Here is a 20,784-nt window from a genome sequence, read left to right as displayed (position 1 = left end):
TTGCCCCGCTTGCTGAGAGGTTTAGGAACCTGCCTTACCTGGGCCCCACGCGCCGCCTCGGGCACGCAGTAGGCTCGCAGTAGGCTCGCAGTAGGCACGCCTGGTAAACACCAACCATGGTTAGCAAGGCCCCTCTTTGAAACTGAACAGGGTGCGAAGTCCTCTGCGCCGCTGGCGCCACGGGTCAGTGGCACCCAAGGGGACCCCGCCCCCGGCGAGCGTGGCCGGAGCCACCCGGTGGGGTTTTCTGTGCGCTGAGTGGGCGGATCAAAGCGTCTGCCCGCGCCTTATAAAGCAGTTTGGGCGGCCCGCGCCGGAGACTGTGCCTGGCCAGGAGGAGAGAAGTTGCGGGCGGGCGAGTGCAGGCCCTGGGAGCGGAAAAAAGCCCAGAGCAGCCAGGGTGAGAGCCATAGTCTCCGCGGGACCCGAGCCGGCCGCCACTCGCCAGGATCCCGGCGAGCGCCTTCTCTCGCGGCTTTGCCAAGAGGGTACCGTCACCGCCTGCCCAGCCGGGAGAGCGCTCAGGTCCGCGGGGGGCCGTTCTCGCCGCTCCCTGGCCCGCCGAGCAGCCGGCCACTCGGGGTGCGACCGGCCGACAGGCGGTGAGCGGAGGTGAGCAGTGACTGGGCAGCGAGCGGGCACTCTGCAGGGACCCGCTGGGGCGGGAGGCGTTGGAGTCCAAGGGGTCGGCTGGACCCCGTTGGGCGCCCGCTGGCTGCTAAGAAAACCGAGCGGTCCTCCGCCCCTGTCCTCCGAGGCACCGCGAGGCGTTCCCCTTGTGGGGAGCAGCCCCCGGGTCTGGGGCTCGGGCGGTCCCTGGCGGAGCGATGGAGGTGGCCTGTGCGGCTCCTGCTGCCCGCCAGAGCCTTCCGGGCCCTGGGGCCCCCCACCCGACCCCCTCCCTCCCAGTCGCCAGGGATGAGGTCACGCCCGAGCCATCCCGGGGGCGGGGGACTTGGACCTCGGCAGAGGGTGTGCGGCAGAAGGCAGTGAACTAAGGCAGCTCGGACCCAACTGGGGGGGGGTGCGGGTGAACGCCGCGCTAGGAGACCGGGTCCCAGAAGCTGCGGGGATGGGCAGAACCGGGTTTGTTTACGGACCTGGGCTCCAGGCTGGGGGTGGGGAGGAGGCGAGTGCTGTCGCGTCGTGAGGCACATCTGGAGCCGCGGGCACATCTGGCCGAGCTCTCGCACACGCCCCACACTTCCCACCTTTCGGCGCCAAGGTGCTTTCATCCCCTCCCGGCTCCTCGGCGCCCAGGGCCAGGCTCGGGGTCGCCCCGAATTTCCCCCCACCCTACCCTTCGCACTTCCAAAAACAAAAAACTGTTTCACGACTAACGTCTCAAATCGTCTGCAGCGAAGCCGACCCACTTCTCAATTCTCTAGCGATCGGGTCCAAGCAGGGTCTCGGCCCGGCCCGGCCTCACTGTGCATTGCAGGCAAACCTGGAGCGGTCGCTCCGCTTCCTCGGCTCGCAGGGTCCCCGGGAGAGCCGCACAGCCCAACGCTTTCGGGCCGGGCGGGCGCCACCCGATGCGCTTCGTGGACACCCCACCCTGGCGTGCGGGGCCGGCCGGCCGGCCTGCAGCCCGGAGCCAGCTCCTCGGCTTGGGGGAGGCTGGGCACGTACCCGCTGGCTCGGCTCAAAGGGGCGGCTGCCCGGGAGACAGGGTTTCTAGAGCCCAAGCTTTAGAACCACCTGTAACCTCAGTAAGCAGTTGAAGCGGGGGTGCGGCTACAGATCTCTGGGCTCTGGCGGGCTCGTCTTTCACCGGAGGCAACCGGGGTACCTTGGACCTTATCCCCCGTGGGGAGGGTCCAACGACACCGAGCTTAGACGAGGGCCCACCACCGCCTGACCCCACGAGAGGCCCGGTGCCAAGCCCGAAACCAGGGGTCAGGTAGTTGCGGGCTGCCTGCGGCAAGTGGATGCCTTACAGGGCAACCAGAACTGCGAGGGCACTTACACTGCACCATCCCCAGGCAGGGATCCCGGGGCCCAGGAAGAACAGGGGACTTGCCCGGTGTCCCGCCGGCGCGGGAGGCAGCCGCCTATCCTACCTCGAACCCCCACTTAGCGCCCCCTGGCGGGCCGGGGGCTCCGGCAGGCGAGTGCGCCCTGACCTGCCAGGCGCAGGCGGAGAGGGTGACCCAGCGGCCCGCGCGGCCGTCCTGGACACCCTCACACGCGACAGGAATAACCCATCAGCACCCAGCAGCCCGGTCCAGGCACTGCCTCTCCCAGAGACGCGCTGGGGAGGCGGAGGGAGAAGCCCGGGAGCAGCAGGGCAGCTCGGAAAGCGCCGGAATAGCTGGAGGTCTGGGTGCCCTTGTGTTGTGTGACCCGGGCGGCCGCTCCTCTCTCTGGGCAAGTGGGGCCAGACACTTCTACCCCGCTGTGAGTCTTCGCGCTCCTCCCTCCGCGTGCAGCCCCTTCCCCCTGCCCACCCAGGGATGCTGGGCGCAGGGGCAGGGGGCAGAGGGGAAGCCCACACTTTGGGAAAGGTGGGGGCGCAGAGAGACAGCGACTGGAGGTTTGATCCTTTCTGTTCCCTCCCATATCCAGCCGGCGCTTTTCTCATTCTCAGGAGCGTGGTAAACTTTCAAGGCCAGGAAGACAAAAGGTTTGAATACAGGCTGGGTGGGAGGAGGGGGCTCGGTTTCGTTGAGACCCCCAGCCTTGACTTTTGTTTGTAGCCAGCTCCTCTGTGTTGGGCGCCCAGGGAGAGACTCCGCGAAGGAGGAAATAAATTTAATTCAGGGTTTTCTCCCTGCCTTCTCCTGGATTATGGCTGAAGGCTCCGGAAAACTGCGAGGTTTCCAATCTGTGTGCGCGTTTAAGGCACCCAGTACGCAGGGGTGCGGAGCAGTGGGCGCCGAGGCAGAGGCAGAGGCAGAGGCGAACGCACAGATCAGCAGACCCTCAGACCACTGGGAGGCTGGAGAGGCCTCGGCAGATGCGCCTGAAGGCCAGTCCCTTGTTTTTACAGAGGGGGAAAATGAGACTGGGGATGGTGCAGGGCTTGTCCGAGTCACACAGTTAAGTGAGGGCGCTCCCTCACTGCTCAAGCTTCGCCACTAAGGCGGGCGCCTCCTTTTCCCAACTCCCCAAACCCTTCAGAAAGGAATTTCTTTGTCTCTGCTCCTCCCCAGGGGAAAGTGGCTGGGACTGTGAATGTGTCCAAGAGAATGCCAGGTGTTGGTAAATTTGGGAGAAGCTGGGAAGGGAGTTAATGAGGCGAGAATGAAGAGGGAAAAGGGAAAGAAAAAGCCGGAGAAAGCGGTTCTGCAGCCTGCGGGCGGGTGCAGTAGAGGCTGCTCCGTGGCCCCGGGATGCCGCCTGGCGGCGGGAGGCGGCATCGCGCAGTCCTGGTGCGCTCCCCGCTTGGCCAAAGCTGGGCTGCCGGTCCTGGGCTCTGGCCTGGATGCCACCTGACCCTCAGAAGGGGAACGGCCAGAGAGGGACTTGGAGACCCGGCATCCTGAACAGCTCTCGCTGTACACAGACCTTTGTCATCCCATTTCTCAGTCTCCCCTTTGCAGACTGAGAAGCTGATGACCAGAGCAAGCCTCCATGTCCCTGTCTTCCCGTAGTCTGTGATCTCACCAGGACTTGGGAGTGGACTTGGGAGTAGAACACCAGGCGCGGACAACCCATTTCCTGTCTCTGGGCATTAGCCTTCTCATCTGTGAGATGGGGGCAGTGAGAGCACCTATCTCACAGGGTTGCTGGAAGGAGCAAATGCGATACTGTTACGGTGAACGACCGTTACCATAATTGTGTCCTGGGCATACAGAGAGGGTCAACTGAGATCCAGTGGGAAAGGAAAATCACCAGGATCATAATATAATAACTACTATTGTGGAGACACGAAACCAGTTTCCGGGCCGAATTACTTTTTCCTGGCCCGCCCGTGGCTCGGTCCCGACGGCGCTCACCCTCTCCTTTCCATCCCTCCGCATCCCCAAGTGTCTACCCCCGCTTTTCCCTCTCTTCTGTGTCTTTCAGTCTCGGTCTCTGAGCGTCTCCCTGGCCCTCTCTGCTGGGTCCCCACTCTGGTGTCTCCGGTCCTGCCCTACCCTTCCTTGCCTGCCCACAGCCCGGGTCCCAGCCCCAGTGGCACAAAGAAGCGGCCCGGTGCCGAGTTAGGTGGACACGCCCTCGGCACCTAATTCGAGCCAGACTCTGGCCGAATCCCAGTCTGTGCGGGGCGGAAGGTGACGCCCGCCTAGCGAGCTCGACCTCCCCCGACCGGGACCCCCCCTCTCGCTTTGTAATTTGAATAAAACATCCCCCCTCCGTCCCCGTTGCGGCCCCAGCCCTGAGCACCACCTTAATTCCCCGCCTCCACTCTCCCTGACTGCAGGCAGCCCGCGCGAGGACGAGCTGCGGTGATCCCGGGCGCGGTGCAACTTCGGCACGGCTTCTCCAGGGCGCGACCCCAGGCGCGCCCACGCGACGATGAGGGTGTGGCCGCAGGTTTGCGAAGCGCTGCTCTTCGCCCTGGCGCTGCAGACTGGCGTGTGCTATGGCATCAAGTGGCTGTAAGTAGAGACCTCGTGTCCACGCGGACAGGCTCCGGGATAGATGGCTGGGGGTGGAGAGGAGCAGTAAGGAGCAGACCCAGGAGCAAAAATTGGCTTGAGGTCATGAGCAAGTCACTCTTCTTAAGCCTCTCCCTTCTGCAAAATATTATCCATACCTCTCCAAAGGCTATGAAGTAGGAGCAGAGCAGGGCGTGGAGGGCAACAGAATTACCCTGTCCTGGGCAGCTGAGGATTGGCAAGACCTCCCCAGGGGCAGATGAAGAAAGTGTGGGAACCGCTAAGAAGGTCTGTGCCCTGCACAGAGAGCCTTCCCAATGCTTCCTTTCCTTGTCAGTCCCCTGACCCCAGCTGGAGGTCCTCAACAGTCCTGGCCCTTCCACCTGAGTGACATGGGGGAAGTGTCACACAGCCTCTGGAAGCCTCAGAGTCTTCCTCTGTCAGAGGGGAGTAAGTAAGCATCTGTACCTCACTCAGATGAGATGAGGAACGGTCCTTGAAAGAGCCTCATAAACTGTCAGATGCTGTGCACACGGGAAGGGTAGTCCTTTAGATGGAAGTGATTAATGGAGGGGGCGGGGAGAGAGGTGCCCTTCCACCCAGCAGAAGGGAGTGCCTACTCTGTGCAGCACTGTGGGCCCTGCAGGGGTGGAGAGAGGAGTCCAGCCCAGCCCCTTCCTGGAGAAACTGCCCTCTCGACTGGAAAAGATAAGCCCAGGCTGTAAATAACTGCGAGTACCTTGGAGAGAGCTGGGTGGTGTTGTGAGGGCCCAGAGCTGGGGGAGGCCACCTGGTGGGAGGCACACACTTGAGACCCCAGGGAGATTCTTCAGGGGCAGTGACCCTAGGCTGGCCCTGGGGAGGCTCTGGGAGTGTGGCAGGTGGGGACAGTGGGAAGGATGGCACTTAGAGTGGAGGGACTCCCTGAGTGGAAAGTCCAGGACAGGACATGACACAGTCTGGAGCTGGGGTGGGGGTGGGGAGTGGTACAGATAAGGCAGGCAGGGACAGATTACGGGGACTGGGCAGGGGCGGTGAGGAAGGCTCATGGATTAGCTGGGAGACAGGATGATAGTGGCCAGGCCACCACAAAATAGTCTTTTTTTAAAGGGGTTTTATTTATGTTTTGGAGTGGGGGTAAGGAGAAAGAGAGGGAGAGAAACAATGTGTAAGAGAAACATCCATCGGCTGTTCAGGCATGTGCCTCAACTGGGAATTGAACCGGCAATCTCTTGGGCACTGAGCCAATCTCTCGCATGGCTCAGGCTGCCAAAAAAATGGATACAACCCAGCATCTGTCTTATAGGACCTCCTAACCTCTTAGGGAGGTGACATGTAAAAACAAAACAAAACAAAAAACCCTAAGTGGACTTTGGGCTGTGTCCTCAGAGAGGGAGCGTGGGAGCCCAGAGGAGGTGCAGTTTTCCCACCTAGGGTAGGACTTTGGGCTGGGCTTTGAAGGGTAGATAGGACTTTGATGGCCGAGGATGGAATGCAAAGCAGGCACCTGAGGCGGGAGAAACAGCCTGGGCAAGACCACAGAGGCAGGACCATGGATGTGGGGAGAGAGAATGGATTGGAGGAACCTACTAGTGAATCCCAGGCACTGGTCCAAGAGCTTTGGTCAAGAGGTAGGTGGTATTCTTATCAGTACCCTTTTACAAATGAGGCAGTGAAGGTAAGAGAGGTTGAGTAACTGATCCAAGGTCACACAGCTAGTTAACAGTGGCTGTGAGGTCCAGGACCCAAGCAGACAGCCTCCATGAAGCCAAACCTCTTGACAGTGATTAAACTCTTGCTGGAGGTGAAAACAGAGGGGGAGGCAGGAGGAGTGAATTGAAGAATAACCACCATAGGCCCTGGCTGGTAGCCCAGCTGGTTAGAGCATCGTCCAAATACGCCAAGGTTGCGGGTCTGATCCTCGTCAGGGCACATACAGGACTCAACCAATGAGTGTGTAAGTGAGTGGAATGGGAAATCCATGTTTCCTTCTCGCTTTCTCAATATAAAAAGTGAATAACGATGGTGTGTGTGCACACATGAGTGTGTACACAGTTGAGCTTTGAACAACATGAGTTTGAACCCGCGCACCAGTGGGTTTCCTTCAGTAAATCCCCGTGCTGGTTCCTGCCTGTGGCTGCGCGTCCTTGGTGTGGAGGGCTGGCTGGACGCGCTGACCTGCACCGCTTTACACAGGGGCCGGAGCGTCTGTAGACTTGGGTGTCCACAGGGGGCCTGGAATCAGTCCTCCATGGGTGCTGAGGGACAACTTAAGTTTTGGGCAAGTCAAAAGTTACGTGCAGGTTTTTGACTGCATTTGTGGGGGTTGGCCTCCCTGCCCCGTGGGCTGTTCAGGGGTCACCTGTGCGTGACCTCGATGCACGTCAGGCGCATTCTCAGTGCTCTGTGCATGTGTCTTCCTTCGAATCCCCCATCAAATGGAGGAGGAACTGGAGCCACAGGGACGCTCTGACTGGCAGGCTGTCACAGCAGAGGCGGGGTTCGGCTGTGGCTCTGTGGCCTGTGGGTCATCCAGGCAGCTATTGCCCAGTTGGGAACAGGGAAGTGTTCAGTGTGGAGAGGAGGCTGTGGACTCACCCAGGAAGGCTCAGCTCTCCGGGGGCTGCCCTGGTGGTGGTGGGGGTGGGGGCTACTACCTTGTGTTTTGGAAAGTGAGCTAAAGATGAAAGGGCCATTTGACACAGGAACTGAAACCAGGTGTTGGGCACCTGAGACAGAGACTGGCTTCCCTGGTGGGAGGAAGGGGAAGGGAGAGGGGGCAGAGCCTGGCAGCTTATGGAAGCAGCTGACAAGAAATAATGCTGGGGGGGGGGCCTTCTACGACCTCACCTCCCACCCAAGTCAGCTGCTGGGATGTTCTCAGACCAGCAGGTGAGGGGGAGCCCAGGTGGGCCATCTACCCCCTTCTCTGGCTGTCCTGGGGTGGGGGGCAGGGGGAAGGGAAGGCAGATTCCAGCCTCCTGAGAACCCCTGGGACTGTCAGTGGGGGAAAGGCCCAGGGTGCCTGGGAGGGTCCACAAAGGCCACCACCTTGCCTGGGCAGCCTCAAGCCTGCTGCTGACTCAGGGGCCGGGCCTCTCACGGAGGAGTCCCAGGAGTCTCCAGAAGGGACAGAGCTGCTGCAGAGTAGGTGGAAGGAGCATCAGACCAGAGCTGGGAGACCAGGTCTCGAGGGAGGTCTGCCAGTTCACCGCACAAGCCAAGCCTCAGGCCAGCCAGTCGCTCAGCCTCTCTGAGCGCCAGTTTCTTCTCTGATGTGGGAGTGAAGAGCCCCAGCCTGGGAGCTGGGTGGCCTGGGTGCTAGCCTGGCTCTGCCACTGACTGGCTGCCTACAGGTCTGGGCAAGCCCTGTCCTTCTCTGGGCTTCAGTGTCCTTACTTACACAATGGGATGGGGACAAGTTGGGTGAGCAGCTGAGCTGGAACTGAAACTGCCCGCTAGACTTTCTCAGGAGAACCACCAACCCCCGAATGACGAGACCTCGGCCGCCCCAACAGCGCCCTTGGCACCGGCCTTGCCCGTGAACTCTCTGTTCCCTCCTGTCCTCTCTTCCACCCTCTCTCCCATGCCCCCACCCCCAGACACACCAAAATGTTTTCAATTAGGGGTCTGCTGCAGTGAGGCTCGCCGTGGCGATGTCCAGACGGGTAACTCCCCCACCTCCCGCCCTAATCCTTGATTACCTCCCCAAGGGGGACTTAGTTAGATACAGTCATTACCACTAATTACCAGATGACCGAATCTCCCTCCGCAGGAGTGGAATCTGCTGCCTCCCACCTCCTGATCTCCCGGCCTGCACGCTTCCGTGGGCGGTCCTCCCCCCAACCTCCCCCACTTCCACCAGCCCTCTCTGTCCCAGCCACTCTCTCCAGCAGCCCCCAGCCTCCATCCTGCGCCCACCAGGGGCCTCCTATTTTTCCACCACCCACCTGGGCAGTTAGCCATGTATGGGAGCGTCCTCACTGTGGTGTCCCTCAGGGCACCTTTTCTCACCATCGGCTGCCAAGGCAGATGCGTGATGACTGTGTGATGACTTCAGAGGGGAACAGGCTGAGACCGAGTGGCCCAGGGTCCCCAGGCACTGGGAGGACAGAGCACACCTCCCTGGGAGCCGCAGCCCCGGGCATTCGGGAACTGCCTGGACTGAGCAACCCAGGAAAGGCTGGGCTCATGTTCCCCCACTTCTTGGCCTGAGCAGGGACGCAGGGAGAAGACCTGGGAGGAAGGCAGCCCAAGCAGCTTGAGCGCCTCCTGCGTGCTGGGTGCCATACGGGAGTTTCCAGGTGTATCTCATGTAATCTCACCTGCTGTGGAACAGATAACTGGCTCAGAGGGGAAAGAAGAAAGCTGGGTGAGGGAGGGGCAGAGCAGCTCGGGACAGCTGAGTGTGTGTGGCCCCCAGCCCCGTAGAAAAGGAGGACCGGGAAGGGGGTTTCAGGGGCAGGTCTGCAGGAGGACAGTGTCAGGAGAAGGCTGAGTACACGGGCCCCGCGTGTCCTCAGTGTCCCCCTCTATACAGGGTCGATAATGATCTGGTCCAACCCCCTCCCCTGGGTGTGGTGAGTTAGGAGGCAGCACACGAGAGGCTGTGCAGGCCGGAGCCACACGTGTAGACAGCGGCTGCTCGGTGGGGGTGGAGGGGTCGCCTCGAAAGGGGTGGCTCTGCCTGGGCGTGCTCACGCCTCATCCAGCACAGGCTGCGGGAATTCAGACCAGGTTCCCCAGGTGCACCAGCGTGGGCCAGCCTCAGTGGCTCAGGCAGGAGTGGACGTTCAGTTCGATCCGGAAACCTGCCTGAGGTCTGCTCTGTGCGCCCGAGGCGGTTGCTCCGCTGCTCCTGGCTGGGGAGGTGGGGCTGTTCCTCTAGGGTCTCTGCTGGGGTGCTGAGGGCAGGGGGCTAGTGTACGTGAAACCCTTTATGGCTGGGGGTCTGTCTCGCCTGCCCGGGGAGGAGATGCTGCCGAGGCAGTCTGCTCCTCAGAGAAGGCCCGGGAGCAAGGCCGATCCAGCGTGGACCCACGGTCCCTGGGTCTTGCAATCCCAGTGCCAGGGCCAGGATCTGGGGAGCCTGTAGGTCCCTGGCACCGCCAGGGCTCAGAGAGCCCCCCTTGACCAAGGTGGAAGGGGCCAGCCCTCCTCGAAGGGCTCCGTGCCCAGCAGACGGTGCGAAACAGACCCGAGGCTGTTGCTTCGATGCTGCGTTTCTCCGGGACACAGTGCTTCATGTGTCCTAAATGCGCTCGGCCACCGGTCCCCTTCTTTCAGTGTCTCACTGGACTGGAACCCGTTCTGGGAAGTGTATTTACAGGGACAGACCCCGAGGCCCAGAGAGACAGTGATTGGTCTCAGGCCGCACAGCAAGCTAACGGCCAAGTCCACTTCATCACAAAGTGGGGGGCTCTCGAACCCTTTCACAACAGTCCCTTGCCTGAGTGTTGGGCTTTCTAGCCTAATGAGGGGTATGGTGATTAAATGAAGCAATGGTGGAAGCTCCGAACTTATGTTGTGCACCTAGTAAACGTCTAATGAATACATTTTAAGGTGATGATTATAAAAATCTAGCACTCAGCACAGTGTCTGTTGAGTGCTCAGTGCTGAGTGGATGTTCAGTAAGGAGGAATAATTCGTAGCTATGTGAGCACTGAATAAAGGCAGTGGGTGTGAGCACCTTTCACGCTGTGAAGTTACTGTGCGTGGAGTTATGATAAAGCTTAGGTAGGATGGAGGTCATGATCCTACAGTATGAATGAGAGCCTGAGGCCCAGAAAGGGGCAGTGACGTACCCAAGGTCACAGTGGGCTGGGAGGAGGAGCCATATTTCTACCCGATGGTGCTTTGCCTCTTGGTTTCCTGGCTGCTTCTAGCAAAGGTTCCTGGGAGAGGCTGGGGCCAGTGGGATGGGTGGAGGAAACACAGCCCCTCACGCCTGTGTCTTTCCTTTCATTGTTGTTGCCTTTGGGCTGTGCACAGGGCGCTGTCCAAGACGCCGGCAGCCCTGGCGCTGAACCAGACACAGCACTGCAAGCAGCTGGAGGGCCTGGTGTCCGCGCAGGTGCAGCTGTGCCGCAGCAACCTGGAGCTCATGCACACCATTGTGCATGCCGCCCGAGAGGTCATGAAGGCCTGCCGCAGGGCCTTCGCCGACATGCGCTGGAACTGTTCCTCCATCGAGCTGGCCCCCAACTACCTGCTTGACCTGGAGAGAGGTAGGGAGCCAGCAGGGGCTGCTAGGGCCTGCGGAGTGCTTCCGAGCAGGGATGGGTGAATTCGGGCATAAATATATGTGTTTAGATAGGTGGGTGAAGTCACGGGTGGATGGATGGATGAATATGCGACGGGTGGGTGAGTGAATGGATGGATGGATGATAGACAGATACATGGAAGGTCAGAGGCGTGGATGGATGGATGGGTGGGTGGGTGAATTCATCACGGATCTGGGTACCGAGGCAGGAGTTGATGAATGAATAAACATGGAGCGAGTAGATACAGCCGCATAGGGAGCCGGAATGGCAGCACAAGGCATGTGCACTCTAAACCATGAGTGAGGCTTGAACGATCCCAGAGCAGCTCTTGGGGGCGGGGGGATGGCAGAACAGAGTGTGTTGGAGCCCCCCTCCGGCCCCCGGGACAGGCTGGTGTTCACAAAGGATTCTAGGCCAGTCACCGCAAGATGCACAAAATGACATGCAGACTAAAGAACACCTGTGGAGGAGACTTCCTGGAGGAGGTCTGGGGTGGATTTGGGGACTGTGGATTCGACAGAGAGGCTTCGATCAGCAGAACTGCCCTAATGGGCCTAATCTGTGCCCTGCACAGTAACAGTGTGTTTGTGGGGCACTCGACGAAGCTTCCTTCCTTCCTTCCCGAGTTAGCTGGACTCTAGAGTCAGCCTGGGAGGTAGACATTCCCACCACCACCCTACAGTTAGGGAGACTGAAGCCCGAGAAGAGGAAGTGACTCTCTAGTAGAGAGATGGACCCAGGGCTCAGACCCGAGGCCAAGACACCCCACCACCGAGGCACAGCGGCTCCATTGCTGGGGGTGCAGTAACAGAACCGCAAATGAGAGGGTGGGGCTGGTTCAAACAGCCGAAATGTGCTGTCTGACAGCGCTGAAGCTGGCAGTCTGAGATTGCGGGGTAGGCAGGGCTGCACTCTGTCTCAGGGTGCTAGGGGCGGGTCTTCTTGGCCTCCTCTTAGGTTCAGGCAGTGGTGGCCGAGGGTCCTCATTGTTCCTGGGCTGGGAGCTGCGTTGCCCCAGTCTCTGTCCCCGTCACTTGGCCTCTGTGTGTCAGACCCCCAAAACCCCCTCCCTCTAAAGGTACCAGGCATTGGATGAGGGCCTGCCTTGATCATTTTAGCTCCATTACACCTGCAAAGGCCCTATTTCTAAATAAGGTCTCATTCGCAGGTTTGAAAAGTCAGGATTTGAGCGGGTCTTTTGGGGGACACATTTCAACTCATAACAGGCTCTGCACACTCACCTTGCCCTTCAGGCCATGAACTCTTGGTGGAGCTCAGAGACTGGGCTTTCATTTCTCTATACCAGCCCCTGGCACTGAGGGCAGAGCAGGTGGGGGAGGTACAGGGTCATGAGTAGGTGGGGTGAGGGTGTGCCTGTGTGTGGAGGGGCCCTGTAGGCCTGTGTGGATGTGTGTCTGTGCAAGTCAGCTAGTGTATTTGTGGGAGAATGTGCAGGAGACTGATTCCTGGGCCCAGGAGAAGGCCTCAGGCCTGGGCTGGGTGCTAGCCTTGGGCCAACCCCCAGTGGCTGACCTGCATCTTCCCACAGGGACCCGGGAGTCCGCCTTCGTGTATGCGCTGTCGGCAGCTGCCATCAGCCACGCCATCGCCCGGGCCTGCACCTCCGGCGACCTGCCCGGCTGCTCCTGCGGCCCCGTCCCAGGTGAGCCACCCGGGCCCGGGAACCGCTGGGGAGGATGTGCGGACAACCTCAGCTACGGGCTCCTCATGGGGGCCAAGTTTTCCGATGCTCCTATGAAGGTGAAAAAAACAGGATCCCAAGCCAATAAACTGATGCGTCTACACAACAGTGAAGTGGGGAGACAGGTAACCACCCACCCCACCCACCCCAGATGGTTGAGCTTGTGCCAGTCTGCCAGAAAAGGCCACCCAGTGTGCCCCAATGGTGGGGGTGGCGGGTGGGGGGGTGGTGGACGGGCCCTGATACACCCCCTCTGATGTGCTCCCGGCCTCCCACAGCTCTTCCCTCTCCAGCTGCTTGGGGCTTGTATGGCTCCTCTTCCTCCAGGGGGTCCACTGGGATAATGTGGGTGGAGAAGAAGGAGCACTGAGCTGGGAGTCAGGAGCTCTGGGTTTCTACCTGGGCTCTAGGTGCAAGTGTCTGGCCTTGGTTGTTCCCATTGTCAGTGGAGGGCGTGGTGCTGAGTCCCTATTGGCCAGGTTCCTCCAGCCCTTCCTCTGGGCATTCGAGGAGATGCGGAGGGAGCTGTGGGGTAGCCCCGCCGTAGCCTAAGGCATCATCTCCTGGGACCTAACGGGGACTCCCTCCTGGCTCCAAAACCCACCCTAACCTCCCAAACACAGTTTCCCTCAACATCTGTTATCAATTTTTCCTTAATTCCTTACCTCATTCCACAAAAGATTGGGTGAGTGAATGAATAGACCCTTTCTTTTTTGACAATTAAAAAACAACAACTTCACACCAGTCTGTACGCCAGAGCCTGTGTTGGGTGCTTGGTGAGTTTTCTCTTCTGTGGCCCACAAACCACCTGTGAGGAGGTACTGCTGTCTCTTCTTACAGAGGGAGACGGGGCCTGGCGGGGCAGGCTGTTGGCTGCAGGTGGCATCTCATGGCCTCCTCCACGCTGCCCTGTGCAAGGCCCATTCACAGAAGCGAGTGAAGCACAAAGTGCTGAGGTGGCCCAGTCAAGGACACAGGGCACAATGGAGCCCAGGTCTGTGGGACTCCGAGTCCAGAGGTTTCTGTGTCCTCACCTTTCTTTCTCACTGGTCTCCCTTGTGTAAGGGACATTTGGGGAAACTGAGGACAAGTCACACTGTGGTCTGTAGTAGAGCCTGGCCAGAGACTCAGGACTCCAGCCTCCTGACCCTGGGGGTCCAGCCCCCCATCCTTGGAAACTCAGCGGGAGCCCTTTACCCAGCCCCTAGTGCAAGAAGCCAGCCCCACTCCCACCCACGGCTGGGCCCAAACCTCCGCCAGGGGCACAGCCATGGCCTCCCACCTCACAGTCCAAACAGCTCATTCTCAGCCTGGGGACACGTTGAACTTACCCTGGGGCTCAGATGCCCAGAGCCGGCCTCTCTGGTCTCCCTCCCCCAAGCCGAGGGCCATGAGGGGTAAATGACATTTCAGCTGCAGTATGCTTGTTGCTGGAGCTGAGGGGCTGGACACAGTTTACCTCTCCTCCATGATTCAGAAGCACTGCCCCCGCCTGGGGCGGCTGAACACGCCCTGCAGTGGCGTTCACTTCCTTCCTGAGCTTGTCACAGGCTGCGCTGAGCCCGCTCTAGATTCTATACCCAAAGGGGCTCCATCATTCCCCACTCCCTGCACCTGTGAGGGGGAAGAAGCCGGGACCTTGAGCAGTGCCCTCACGAACTCACTGAGGGATTTGGGGCAAGTCCTTGCCCTCTGTGGGCCTCAGTTTCTTTATCTTTTTAGTACAAGGAGTAGGCCCAGGGGACGGATAAGTCTCGTGACTGTCTGCACAGGGCCGGCCTGGGCATGCGGAGCTGAGTCCTGTGTGCAAAGGTGCAGGGGTGGAAAGGCAGAACAGAAAGGATCAAATTCACCACCCTCCCCAAAACATATGGGGAAACTGAGGCCCAGGGAAGGTGGTGGGGCAGAATTACTTCCGAAGCCAGGGCCAGAGTCTCCCCCAGCCCCAAAGCCCAAGCCTCTTCCCTCCACCAAATTATTACTTAGACTGATTTTTCAAAACCAATATGGATTTGAATTTTATAGTTCGCAAAACCCTTTCACGAATGTCATTTCACTGAGTTCTCACGACTGTACGAGGTGCGATTACGTGTCGACTCCACGCATAGGGAGAGAGATGCTGAGTGGTGCTGTGGCCGCAGGGCTGCAGGCAGCGGAGGGGGTCAGCTGGGCCAGGGAGGGAAGGGCCGCCTCCTGCCTCTTCCCTCTCTCCCTCCCGCCTTCCTCAGCCCTTTCTCCCACCTCTCTTTCTTCTCTTTCCCCCAGACTTTTCCCCAGCAAAGACTTAGTGAACCCCAGTTTTTTGTGTGAGAGAAAAAGTGAGGACCAATTGCAAGCCATGGCTTTTGAGATTGCTCCCCAGACCTGGGTTCAAATCCCAGCTTCCAGGTTTCCTGGCTATGCAGCCTCACGCCTGAGTCTGAGCCTTCATTTCCTCTTTGCGCACTGGGGAAGTAGCAAGACCCCCCGTGATGGGCTGGGCGATGACCAGGCCACACTGTGTGTTAGAGTCCTGGGTGTGCCATGGGTGTGTGAATGGCATCTGTCACCCTGCCAGTGCCATGCTCTTCCTGCACCTCCCAGCTGACCCCCAGTGGGGAGGAGGAGCTGAGAACCTACAATGCCCCCAGATTCTGAGCAACAAGCCCTGTCACTTGGGGTCCAGAGCAGGCAATGACTCCCTGAGAGCACCCAGCATGGGGCATGGGAGGAATGGGGCACAGAGTCCCAAGACAGGCCAGGGACAGGGTCCTGGCCACCCAGCCCGACGCCGTCCCCTGTCCACAGGCTTTGCGCGCCTCTCTGGAAATGAAGTGTAAGTGCCACGGGGTATCTGGCTCCTGCTCCATCCGCACCTGCTGGAAGGGGCTGCAGGAGCTTCGGGATGTGGCCAGTGACCTGAAGACCCGCTATCTGTCGGCCATCAAGGTGGTACACCGACCCATGGGCACCCGCAAGCACTTGGTGCCCAAGGACTTGGACATCCGGCCTGTGAAGGACTCGGAGCTTGTCTATCTGCAGAGCTCACCTGATTTCTGCATGAAGAACGAGAAGGTGGGCTCCCACGGGACGCAAGACAGGTAAGGGCCTGGCAGGAAGGGGCCGGCTACCTTGCTCAAGCCCCATCCCAGCTCAGGGCCAGGCACAGAGTCAGGCCTCAGTTGGCATTTGGGGAATGGAGTCCATGCCCCATTGAGAGAGGTGGCCCCAGGAATAGTGAGCGGAGGTGACAGGGCTCAAGGACCCCTGGCAGAGCTTCTGGGAGTGGCTTTTGTGTGTCTCACCAAGGTGGGGGGGGCCCCTGGGGAATGGAGCTTGGCGAGAAGCCCCCATCCCCCCTTCCTTCTAGTTGGGAGACATGTGGGAAGAGACGCAGACTGGGACTAGCCTTAGTAAATGTTTGCCAGATGAACACGTGAAAGGTAAACGTCATACAACTCGCTCACTGGACCAAAGGGGTAGTGGGGGCAGCAGCCGGCCCACGGCAACACGGGCGGTCTGCCTAGAGTGGAGCCAGAACTCGGGCAGCCGCTTTCCAGAGGCGCAGCAGGAGAGGGAGGGCTGACTGCACTCCTTACGGAGATAGTAGCCCCCTGTTCCTCCACACGCATGCACCTCCCCCCCCAGCTGGCCCCCCACTTTCAGAGCCAGGCCTAGGTCCCTACAACTGGCCTCATCCTGGCTGCTAAAGCTGGCTCAGGACAGGAGAGAGGGAGGGAGCCAGAGATGACTGCAGACCTACTGTGTGCCAGCTGGGGCTAGTGGGGAGCAGCATTGCCCAGCGATAATTCTGCAGGAAGCCGGTCCTGAGAAGCTGCAATAGAGACAGCTCCGTGATCATGTTCATCTGGGAAACTTTCCGGCGACTCACAAGGCACGAGAACATATTAAAGGCTTGGAGGAATCCCACAGTAAAGAGCCTGTCTAAGCTGTGTTTCCCAGAGGTGTTTGGCTGTGGAACTCTTTTATTAAGGAGCCCCTAATAGCATTCCACAAAATGAGTGTTCCGCGGGGTTAAAAGAATATTGAACCAGAGTGAGGGTGTCTGAGAATGTGTTTGGCACATAGTTGGTGCCCAGCCAGCATTTGCTTCCTCCGCAGCCCACGTTCCTGTCTCCAGGAGAGGGGGGCTGGTTTGGGGGGCTCTGTCTTCCACAGGCCAGGGCAGCAGGCCCTGTGAGGAGGCCCGGGCTCCCATCTGGAGGCCAGATTGAGGGGTCGGGCTGAGTGAAGATGGAACTGGGTCAGGCCAGGGAGATGGGAAGGAGCAGGGCAGTCAGGGTGGGTGGCTCTGACGAGGGAGGGGGTGGGGAGGAGGATTCTAGAACCCAGAGGGGCTATGGAAGCCCATCAAGGACTCCAGAGCAAAGAGAGAGTCTCCCCGGATCCACTGGGGCTGTGTGGGTGTTGGGAAAGGACACTTTTCACCCCCACTCCACAGTTCCCCAGCTGTTGGACCTCGGGCAACTCCCTCCGCTCGTCTGAGGCTCTGCCTCCTGTTCTGAGCAATAGGGCCGATAGCTCACACCTTGGGGGGCAGCAAGCGAGCTGTCATTGCACATACAGAGTGCTCCTCTGTGCTAGGCAGTGTCACTCTCGAGGGAAGGGCTCACTAGTGGCAGTCTCCCCTCCCCTCTTCCCAGCTCCCCCAACTCTACCCCTAGGATTTGCCCTCACACTGCTGATGGGGAGGCCCATCCCACAGTACCAGCTGCCTCCCTTGCCTTCTCAGAATGTTCCCCCCAACCCAGGCTTCCTGCCGTGTTCAGCTCTCAGCCACTCTTTTGGGAGCGGGCCTTTGCAGACGTCTGTCTGGGTCAGCGTTTCTGCAGTAACACGCAGCCTTGCTCTCTCAGTAGCTTCCGACCACAGGCACGGCCCACACTCACGTCCTGGGGCTCTGACAAACACCGGGGAGGAGGAGAGACCTCAAGTGTTCAGATTGTGATGGAGGGGAGCCCAGAGGGGCCCTGATCCAGTGTGGGCATCAAGGAAGGCTTCCTGGAGGAGGGAAAATGGAAGCTTTACTAGGCTAGGACATTTGGGGGTACAGGGAGTTGGATGTAAATGAGCCTTTTTAACTGTCAAAGGTATGTGTGCAGAGGCTGGCCCCCTTGCTGGGGAAGACACTCGCCTCAAGCCCACCCTGATGGACTGAGGCGTCTGCAGCAGTCGGTATCCTGAACCCCAGCCCTTGGTCCTATTTCTTCCAGAGGCCCCTGCACCCACAAAAGCTGCCCTCTCATGGCCTGTGCCACTTGTTCCCTGGGAGCCAGGTGTCCCGGGAGTTTTCCCTGGGGCAGTAACCCTTCCTCCAGGCCCCCTGCTCCTGCCTCCCCCCTCCCAGTCACCACCTCAAGCTCTGTCTTGCCGCAGGGTTGGAGGCCAGGTTTTCAGACACTGCCTGCCAGGTTCCCAGAGTAAAAACGGAACTCTGCCCCCTTCCCACTACCCTTTTCTTCAAGATAAAGTTGAGGGACACCGATGGTGTTGGATGATGAAACAAAGCCCAGAAAGGTTGAATGACTTGCCTTAAGTCACCCAGCCACTAGGGACAGAGCTGGGGTTTGAACCCAGGTCTGTCTGGCTCTGGGGTATGTGTTCTTCCTGCCGTTCCCTCCAGCTTCCTGCCTGGCACTGTTTGCAGCCCCCCATGCAGATCACTGTCACCTCCTGACTCTCCCCCCACCAGCTGCTCTCCTCCTGCCCACCCCACGGTCCCTCCCCAGCTCAGGGCTTGGCCTCTCTCACTCAGCTGCTGCCCACCTCCTCCCGGACACCCCTGCCTCCCGCCTATCCCCTTCGGCCTGTTCTCTCACTCCTGTTAGATTAGGGTGGGTTAGGGCTGTTGGGTCTCTGCACCCAACACCCTCCCCTTCCTCCCCCGCTCCCTCGCCTCCCCCCCCCTCCCCGTCCTGCTTTCCCCTCCCTCCCTTCCCCTTTCCTCTCCGTCTTAGATTCCTGCTCTTCTTTCACCGGATGGCCTGGGCAGCTCCACCTCAGGTGGCCACCCTGAGCTCTTGCCAACCCCAGGCTCCCCCTGTGTGACCTTGGGCAAGTCCCCTCTCCCCATGCTGTGTCTTGGTTTCCCCATCAGGAAATATGAGGGTTGGATTGGTCATCTCTAGGGCTTGTCCATCTCGGACATTCTGGGACTCCTCGGTCCACAGGGCTGTGGGGACCCAGATGTATCCCATGGTGACATCCTCGTTCCCGCTAGAGGGACAGCCACCCTGCACAGATGTCCCTTCACCGACAGCAGAACTGGTGGCAACGAGATATGTGGGTTTTCTGGGGACCTTCCGTGTCTTCCTGTCCCACACGCAGGATTCAGGAACAAACGCAGCCCTGGACTCTCCTAGGGGAACACACCCTGGACTTAGTCCCAGGAGCTCCCAGCTCAGCCCCTGCTTACCCACGGACTCCTGTGAGGCCCGCACAGGCCTCTGCCCTTCATTCACAGGGCCTGTCTCCCCCTGGAAAATGGGCATAATAATGCCATCAGCCCTAGGACCCTGCACACCTCCAGTAAGAGAAAGTAGTGGAGAAAAGTACCTGGTGCGCGGGGACGAGTCGGGGCCAGACCCATGCTCCCAGGGACTTGTGCCCAGGCCCCCCTTCGCTTCACAGCCCACGCCATGCTGTCTGTTTCAGAATTCAGCCTGGGGTCCAAAAGTAAGAGCAGTCTTCACATTTGTCACGATATAACACAAGACTAAATATGAAGATAAGAGGATTAGAGTGATTTGAGGCTCCTTCGGGGATTTAGAAGTAGAAGAAATAGGAAAAAAGACACCCCCACGAAATAGAACACCCCCATCATTTTGATAAATGCCCATTAGAAAGAGAAGGCAAAGTGAGAAGTAGCCTTTCGGGAGAGGGTTACTTAAAACCCCCCCAAGACCGAGATCCCTTCCACGGGGGACTGAGTCTGCAGCCACGGCGCGGGGGGCTGTGGGCCGCCAGGCTGGGAGTGTGGGGCTGGAGGTGGTGGAAGTGCTCACCAGCCACTCCTCCCCCAGGCAATGCAACAAGACGTCCCACGGCAGTGACAGCTGTGACCTCATGTGCTGTGGACGCGGCTACAACCCCTACACGGACCGCGTGGTCGAGCGGTGCCACTGCAGGTACCACTGGTGCTGCTACGTCACCTGTCGCAGGTGCGAGCGCACGGTGGAGCGCTACGTCTGCAAGTGAGGCCTGCCCTGTGCCCCCGGGGGCTCCCGAGGGCCCGCCGAGGCCCACCGAGGGGCCTGGAGACACCCGTAGATTTCTGCTTGTGGATTCCAGATGCCAGGCACTGGAGGCGGTTTGTGCTTCCACTTGGAAGCCACCAGGAACAGAAGGAGGGCCGGAACATCAAAGGAAACCAACAAGATTAAAAATAACCTGGCAGCCCGAGGCCCTGGAGTGCCCGCTTGCTGCCTTCCAGGCTGGCCGAAGAAGCCAGGGGCATGGGTTTGGCAAGACTGGTATGGACTTGACCTTTTACAGCCAGATCACCAGCCTCCCGGGAAGGAAGAGGGGTCTGCCTGCCCTCATCGGAGTGTCTGCAGGCCCAGCCCTTGGGACCCCCGGGCCCCCAGGGTCGAGCCTGCTGGGCCCACCACATGGAACCACTAGCTCGGGTTGTAAATGTTTTTTTTTTGGTTTTGTTTTGTTTTCTTTTTTCCTCTGGGATGTGGGAGCTACAGAAATATTTATAAAACATAGCTTTTCCTTTGGGGTGGCTTGCCTCAATTCCTCTTTATATATTTTATATATATAAATATATATATATATATATAATGATCTATATTTTAAACAAGTCTTTTAAACAGCTGTATGAAATAAATGCTGAAAGAACCTCAGCCCTCCCCTGCAGTTTCTGGCCTCCTCAAGAGAGCTCAGCAGACCCTGGCACTGGCGTGGGGGCTCTCCGGTTTCCAGGCAAGGCCACTTCTCATTGATGTTCCTCCCCACCCCCAACCCGACCCGGCTCTGGGGCTCTGGCCCTAGTCTCCCTGTAAGATCTCTTGGTCAAGGGCAAGGACAGAGGTCTTGAAACATAAACCCAGCTGGCAGATTCCTTGCTTCTCAGGGACACACACACAGACGCACGCAGCATGGCTTTGTCAACGGGCCTGCTAAGCTAGCTTCAGGGGAAAACCCAACCCAGGGGATGCTGGGGACACGGACTCAGGTTCCAGTGAAGCCTGTGGTTTTCTGTGTGACTGTGGGGAAGGCTTTTCCCCTCCTGCGGCCTCAGTTTCCTCGTTTGTAAAATGGGGTG

At 59.3% G+C, this 20,784-nt stretch overlaps 1 protein-coding gene across 1 annotated transcript; it reads left to right on the top strand.

Annotated features, from left to right (window-relative positions):
• Positions 1-301: 301 nt before the first annotated feature.
• WNT11 (Wnt family member 11) lies at positions 302-20,362 on the top strand. The gene is made up of 6 exons (XM_037038423.1): positions 302-612; positions 4,370-4,547; positions 10,539-10,774; positions 12,360-12,637; positions 15,300-15,592; positions 19,535-20,362. The coding sequence occupies exons 2-6, from the start codon at positions 4,465-4,467 to the stop codon at positions 19,707-19,709; spliced, it is 1,065 nt and encodes a 354-aa protein (XP_036894318.1). The 5' UTR covers positions 302-612; positions 4,370-4,464; the 3' UTR covers positions 19,710-20,362.
• The last annotated feature ends 422 nt before the right edge of the window (positions 20,363-20,784 follow it).

This window comes from Sturnira hondurensis, unplaced genomic scaffold, assembly GCF_014824575.4.
Source record: "Sturnira hondurensis isolate 20B ecotype Veracruz unplaced genomic scaffold, ASM1482457v3 Scaffold0024385, whole genome shotgun sequence".
Taxonomy (NCBI): Eukaryota; Metazoa; Chordata; class Mammalia; order Chiroptera; family Phyllostomidae; genus Sturnira; species Sturnira hondurensis.
Note: the sequence above shows the minus strand (reverse complement) of the source record. Positions and strands in the feature narration are given on the sequence as shown.

Excerpts from the sequence above, each read along its gene's own strand:
- WNT11 (XM_037038423.1), top strand. The coding sequence starts at position 4,465 with ATGAGGGTGTGGCCGCAGGTTTGCGAAGCGCTGCTCTTCGCCCTGGCG. Across the intron at positions 4,548-10,538 it reads TGCTATGGCATCAAGTGGCT|GGCGCTGTCCAAGACGCCGG; the intron begins GTAAGTAGAGAC and ends GGCTGTGCACAG. Across the intron at positions 10,775-12,359 it reads CCTGCTTGACCTGGAGAGAG|GGACCCGGGAGTCCGCCTTC; the intron begins GTAGGGAGCCAG and ends ATCTTCCCACAG.